Raw genomic sequence first — 7,491 nt, 5'->3', positions numbered from 1 at the left:
GATGGGGTTTCACCATGTTGACCAGGATGGTCTCGATCTCTTGACCTTGTGATCCACCCACCTTGGCCTCCCAAAGTGCTGGGATTACAGGCTTGAGCCACCGCGCCCGGCCTTGTTTTTTTTTCTTAACATATTTTTACCATGTTTAGAATAGATGATTTGCTTATATTGAATTGCCCTCTTGGCAAATAGGAGATTGCTAATTTTATTCTTTTTTATATATGTGCTGAATATATCAGAATCCTTTTTTTTTTAAGCAGAGTTTGTATTTTCATTATTAGGAAAGAATAGTAAACTGATCTTTGCAGGTTATGCACCAGTGTAAATAAAAACTTCACCATCCCAAATTTAGCACAGCTCTTTCACTTTAAATGGAAACAGTGTCAAGATATCTTACCTACCAAGTGAAGACCTTGTTCCTATTAAGAGGTGTGAGAGTGAGAATCCAGGGCTACATGGTGATCCCCACATGGCTGGTAAACACTTTGTGGCAGTTATCTCAGGGTTAAGGCAGAATTTTGAAGTATTAGGTGATGGATTCAGTTTTATTTTTTTCCTTTCAGGATTCTAAAGGAAAACGTTCTCTCTTATCTGTTATAGGTCCTCAGAATGGTTGGAATGACCCTCCAGCTTTGAACAGAGTACCCAAGAAGAAAAAGGTACTAGAAAAAGTTGTCCATCCAGTGACCTACAGATGTCCTACAATGACCTACACCATGTAGCCACTTGAACACACTATACTTCACTGATCCTTTTAAAGGCGAAACTGACTGAGTGATATATTTAGAGTGTATTTCTACATGCATCTTCTGATCTATGGAGGGAAGGAAAGGAAATAGAAAACAGTATCATCAACACCTTGTTCTGATGATGGTGATATAAATTAAAGCCCTTTTAGAAGGCATCTAGATATAAATTCCCCCTAGGCTTCTTCAAAAAGTAGGAAATTTCAGGCTTCAGGGTTGCTTTTTTTTTTTAGGCGTTACTTTTGTCTTTGGGTTCTACTAGTCATCATGAATTTGACAATTAAATTTTGCACTTTTTCTGTCATATATAATATAAATGAAGAAATAGCCTTGTAGCTGAACATTGTTCAGATCTCAGTAACTCTTAAGAGCTGTTAGAGCACAAAATAAGACACTTTTTTTCTGCCCATGCTATTTTCAACTTTTAAAAAATTTCCTAGTGACCATCCCCAAATATACTGAGAGGCCATAATATGAAATTAGGAGACATTAAATGAGGAAAGAATCCCAAAAGTTAGGTTAGTATTAATCAGAAACTTAATTTAGTACTCTTAGTACTAAATTAAGTGATAGGATTGCCAGATAATGTCTACTTAGGTATTACATTCTGATCATACTAAACACATGTGCACACACACACACACATACATACTTGGCACCTCTTGATTCCATTATTGCTACATACAGTTCTCCAGACCTGATATCCTCTTTCAAAAATGCCATGGTTTTAGCTCCCCTTTACTGGGGGTAAGTATAGGAGGGCAAAGGGAAACAAAGAAGGTCCAGGTTTGAGCTCTCTACCCCTCTTAGCCAAATCAGCTGTTGTTTTTTTTTTCCCTTTTGAGGCAGAGTCTTGCTCTGTCACCAGGCTGGAGTGCCGTGGCACGATCTCAGCTCACTGCAACCTCCACTTCCTGGGTTCAAGCGATTCTCCTGCCTCAGCCTCCCAAAAAGCGGGGACTACAGATGCGTGCCACCACACCCAGCTAATTTTTGTATTTTTAGTAGAGAAGGGGTTTCACCGTGTTGACCAGGATGGTCTTGATCTCTTGACCTTATGATTTGCCTGCCTCGGCCTCCCAAAGTGCTGGGATTACATGTGTGAGCCTGGCCAGTCAGCTCTATTTTTATGTTTTACTCTGTTTATTCTGCATAAGATTTCATTTGAAAAAGTACTTACTATTAAAAAATTTGCATAGCCATAATATAACCTAACTCCCTTAATTCAAGCTGAGGAAATGTTGCTATCCTTTTTATTCTTACTCTTGGTGTCTTTTATTTCCATCTTTTAACAGATGCCTGAAAACTTCATGCCTCCTGTCCCCATCACGTCACCAATCATGAACCCGCTGGGTGACCCCCAGTCACAGATGGTGCAGCAACAGCTTTCAGCTCCAGTACCACTGTCAAGCCAGTCTTCATTCCCACAGCCACATCTTCCAGGTGGCCAGCCCTTCCATGGCATACAGCAACCTCTTGGTCAAACAGGCATGCCACCATCTTTTTCAAAGCCCAATATTGAAGGTGCCCCAGGGGCTCCTATTGGAAATACCTTCCAGGTAACAGTAAATTTGTAGAAGTGAAATGGGAAGATGGCTGTGTTTCAGTATATTTTCTTTAATATGTTAACTTTTATGATTACATGATTATTACTAAATATCTAGATAATCTAAACAAAAAATAGTAACTTTTTTTTTTTAAGATTGATCATGTATGTATATTATTTTTCAACTACATGGCCATATACAAACTTTTCTAGAAGAAGGTTGTACGTTTGAGAGTGTTTGTTTACTTTAAGTTGGCTTAGTCAATAGCCATAATTTAAAATCAGATGAATCATCTCTGCATTTGAGTTTGCTAAACAAAAGCTGTTTCCAAAGATTTTTCTCTTTAAAATAGAAAATAAAAATGTAGTGAGTTATATATTTTTATGTGTATGTATAAAAGCTAATGATATATCTTTATCTTCAGATAAACATTTTACTCACACACAGACAGCCAGTTGGCAAAGTCCTGCGTGTTGAAAAATCTAACACATTTTTGCATAACACACTTAGACATACAGAGTTAAATATTTTGATCTGTTCATGAAAACTAAAGCGCTTAGACCAAAGTTCAATATAAAAAGATGAAACAAACTCCTGCCCAAGTAAAAAACTAGTTCTACTGTTTCTGTCTTTGATTCATTGAAGTCAAATTTATAAAGATTGTGTATCTTGTCACAAGAGTATACTTCACTGTTTAGAGATGATATGTCTAAGGAATTTTTAAACATTAAAAGTTGCATTATAAAAACATTCTGAGAAAGACGAGAAGACATGGTTCTTTCTGAAAAAATAAAAAATTACAGAGTTTTGTTTAAAAAAAAATGATTACAAGCCTGTGTTATTTTGGGAAGCTACTCAGCCACTTCTCTTTGTTTAGACCTAGGTTCTCATGCTGTACTCACCTAGACCTGAACCTTAGCTACCATCAAAAGAGAAAGATACACAGTGTTCCAGTGTTCAGCCAGGCCATACTCCCAGCTGCCTGCCTACTTGGCTGTCTTGGAGGCACTTCAACCTCAGCATGTCCAAAACCTAATTCATACCCTTCCTCCAATGAAACTTAGTAATCTTTCATTGTTTCCTGTTTTCAGTGAGTGGCACCATAATCTTTTCTGTGGAATCCAGGCAAAAACCTGGAGATCATCTTTATACATTTTTCCCATTAACTTCTATTTGAAATCTGTCTCCCCAGATCTTGTTGATATTACTCCAGAATATTTTTTGAATCCTTTCTTCTCCACATTTCTACTCTGGTCCATACTACTTTCATCTCTAGTCTTCATCAGTGCAGGAATTGGTCTGCCTAATCCTAATTGGTCTGCTCATATCTACTTTGATCCATCTCTAATTTGGCCTTTTTTTCCTCTTTGCCTAAAACATTACATCTTCCCATTGCTCTCAGGATGAAGACCAAAACATTCAACATTGTCTGGAAGGCCTCAGCTCATACTTGCTGTTCTCTCTCTGCTCCAGCTATATTGGCCTCCTTTTAGCTCCCTTGTACCATGATCCTTCTTTTGTACATGTTATTCCTTTTGTCTGGGATGCTCTTTTTTCCTCATTTAACTGTTCAACTCCTTTTTGTTCTTCCAGCAGAATTGCCTGAAGAGAGCCTTCCCTTCCCTTCAGTCAAATCCCAGTTATAGCATCTTTTGGTTCCACTAAGTGTTAACATACTACAGTTGCTATTTTACATACATTATATGATGTTTTTAAACTGTGCCTCTTCCATTAGCCTGTAAACTCCCTGAGAGCTGAGATCATTTCTGTATTGGCTCAGCAGTAGTACATAGCCAGTGCCTGAACGTAGTTGCCTAATTTTTTTTGAACGAGTGAAAGAATAAACTAATAAAACTTAAACATTTCTTCTTTGTTCTTTCATGTGTACGCTCAGCATCATCGGATGTCTTCTCTTAATCTTTGGCTTAAACTTGCAGTTTTGATCACAGCCCAGTTAACAACCTCTAAGAATAAAACAAAGAATAGGAGAATGCCAGGATACATGAAATTGAGCCAACAAGCAGAGCAAGCACCATTCTAATCAGTCAAGAGTGTTTTCCAATGCCTTGTTTTTATTCTCTGCTAGCACGTATTTATTTTCCATCAGTTACATGGAATTTTGACCAACATATGTTACCTAATCAACCAACTACTTTGTATCCAGTCCTGCATATGAAAATCCAAACTTTAGGAGGAGCGCCTACACTTTGTACTAGATACCTCGTTTTCATTTTTACTTATCCTAAGTGATTTCACACATTACATTTTAATTTGATTTTGAATAGGTCTGTCTACAAGGTTGTTATTTCTGTTTATCACATAGATTCAGGATTGTGTCTATAAGGTACCTTCTGGTCATTTCTGATCATTTTTTGATGTGTTTCTTCTAGCATGTGCAGTCTTTGCCAACAGAAAAAATTACCAAGAAACCTATTCCAGATGAGCACCTCATTCTAAAGACCACATTTGAGGATCTTATTCAGCGCTGCCTTTCTTCAGCCACAGACCCTGTATGTATACGTATTTTTTTTTAAATCATATTTTACTTAATTAAAAGAATCCTTGGCCAGGCATGGCGGTTCATGCCTGTAATCCCAGCACTTTGGGAGGCCAAAGCAGGAGGATCACTTGAAGCCCTGGAGTTCAAAACCGTCCTGGCCAATATGGCAAAACCCTCTCTCTACTAAAAGTACAAAAAATTAGCCAGGTGTGATGGAGTATACCTGTAGTCCTGGCTACTTGGGAGGCTGAGGCAGAAGAATTGCTTAAATCCGGAAGGCAGAGGTTACAATAAGCCGAGATTGTGCCACTGCACTCCAGCCTAGATGATGGAGAGAGTTCATCTCAAAATAAATAAATAAAATAAAATAATCCTTTATGGAGTTCTTCTATAATTATTGCTTGAAGTCCTACAAAGTATATTTCTAAAAAGTTTGTACAAAAGTAATAAACGTAGCACTTACATAGTTTGCATTACACATAGAAATATATTTAATTTTTTTATATATATAAATATACTTAATCTTCACAATAACCCATGGCAGATGGATTTGTCATTTTTATTTTACAGATGTGAAAATTAAGGCAAAGAGCAGTTAAGTAACACTTAAGGTCAGAGCCAGCATTCAAACCCAGACAGTCTGACTCCAGAATTCATGCTCTCAACCATCAAGCTATACTGCTTCTCATCAACAAAACTGTATTTGGCACATAAATAGAATATAATGGTGCTATGCACGAAGCTCACATTTGGGATTTCTTTCTGAGCTTATATTGAAACTGTTAAAAGTAGATAGATATCTTCTAAAGCTCTGCAGAGATATTAAAGATAGTTAAATGTTTTAGATATCATAGGCATGTTTACATTTAAAGCAACTGAGTTTACTTAGTTTACTTAGGATACCCATGTATTGCAATGACAAAAATTCCACAAAGCCAGTCTTAAGTGAAATTTCATTTTCTCCCAGCACACATTGAATATATTTATTTAATCATCGCTAATTGTCTGCATGAAAAAACAACTTTTTTTTTTTTTTTTTTGAGACGGAGTTTCGCTCTTGTTACCCAGGCTGGAGTGCAGTGGCAGGATCTCGGCTCACCACAACCTCCGCCTCCTGGGTTCAAGCAATTCTCCTGCCTCAGCCTCCCGAGTAGCTGGGACTACAGGCACGCACCACCATGCCCAGCTAATTTTTTGTAGTTTTAGTAGAGACGGGGTTTCACCATGTTGACCAGGATGGTCTCGATCTCTTGACCTCGTGATCCACCTGCCTCGGCCTCCCAAAGTGCTGGGATTATAGGCATGAGCCACCGCGCCCGGCTGAAAAGACAACATCTTATTGTTCATCAGACATTGAGTATTAATATGTGCAGCCTTCTGCTGGTCAGTGGCTTTGTGGAAAGCCATTTTCTGTACTGAAAGTGTCAGGAAAGCAATTAACATAAACCTTAGTGCCTGACATTCTGGGGGCGATGGAAAGACCAAGGTGGAAACAAGAGAGTCAACGAGGCTGATAACCAGATGTATGCTAGCCCCTATGCACAGTCCTAAATAGACAGGCCATAGTCATTCAAAAATGGAAGCATCTGAATAAGAATGACAAAACGCCAGTTCTTCAGGCATGAGTCAGTATAGAGAGGTTGGGAAGACACATAATACACGGCCCAACTCAGTACATTTTTTAAATTTACCCTTCTCTCGGTCATGATACTGTCTTCCTCCTGGATACCCAGGAGCTCTGGGTAGTAGAGAACCACAAAAAACAAAGTGTTCCTATAATTCCTGTAATTAGTTGGGGAAGAAGTTCTAATATCCTGCCGGCTGCCCACGCCCCCTTGGGGTAGAGCTCCTATTTGTAGATAGATAAGGTTAACTTTGAGCAAGGGTTATAAGGGTTCCTTTCCACAAAAGTTCATTTTAATCAATAGTTGTAATAGTTTTTATAGCATGGATTTATCATATTTTCACTTCATGTCTAAACAGCACAAAGTAATTTTGCCACACCACTTGGTATGTAGCATTCTTGATGGCCTGTCTCTATTTCTCTTCTCCAAGCACACTGGTATTCCTTCCTTGAACACACCAAGGGCACTTCAGCATCAGGGACTTTACACTTGCTGCTCCTTCTGCCTGGAACTCTTCCTCCACATGTCTCATCAGGCCTTTCTTTACTACCCACAATTCCCAACATGTTTAGCACCCTTCCCCTATTAACTTTTCTTCATAGCAGTTATCACCACCTGACATGCAATATATTGTTCATTTAGTATTTCTTCTCACCCACTGGGATATGAGCTGCATGACATACAAGACTTTGTCCGTAGTATAACACGTAGTAAGCAGTCAATAAATATTGAACTCACATAAGTCTGTGGTGTAATGTAGATCATTAAGTTACTCTTGTTGTAATTTTAAAACTGTTAGTTTTAGAATAGTTTCTTTGACTATACTTACAGTACTACGGTAGAGAGGGAAAAAAGGCTTAATAATGTGTTTTACTACTTCCCTCAGTAATCTTTTAGTTGCCAAAAGATAGTTTTCTTTTTTTCTTGATGCTTTAAAGGATTTAAAGGCAGGATTAAACAAATGTAGCTAAGTGTTTAAGTAGTATTTTTGAAAGGCTAAAACAAGATTCCACAGTTCACCTATATGTTTGCCTTCTAGTGCCCATGATCTTCAATAACTGTACTTAGCCCTT

At 38.1% G+C, this 7,491-nt stretch overlaps 1 protein-coding gene across 1 annotated transcript in view; it reads left to right on the top strand.

The window, feature by feature from the left end:
- Positions 1-7,491, top strand: part of SEC31A (SEC31 homolog A, COPII coat complex component) — an 80,796-nt gene that overhangs the window by 70,175 nt on the left and 3,130 nt on the right. Inside the window, exons 20-22 of the mRNA XM_017530184.1 lie at positions 601-659; positions 2,042-2,305; positions 4,684-4,803. Coding sequence (XP_017385673.1) covers positions 601-659; positions 2,042-2,305; positions 4,684-4,803 — 443 coding nt within the window. The remainder of the gene's footprint in view (positions 1-600; positions 660-2,041; positions 2,306-4,683; positions 4,804-7,491) is intronic.

The sequence above is a fragment of the Cebus imitator genome, unplaced genomic scaffold (genome assembly GCF_001604975.1).
Source record: "Cebus imitator isolate Cc_AM_T3 unplaced genomic scaffold, Cebus_imitator-1.0 Scaffold64, whole genome shotgun sequence".
Taxonomy (NCBI): Eukaryota; Metazoa; Chordata; class Mammalia; order Primates; family Cebidae; genus Cebus; species Cebus imitator.
Note: the sequence above shows the minus strand (reverse complement) of the source record. Positions and strands in the feature narration are given on the sequence as shown.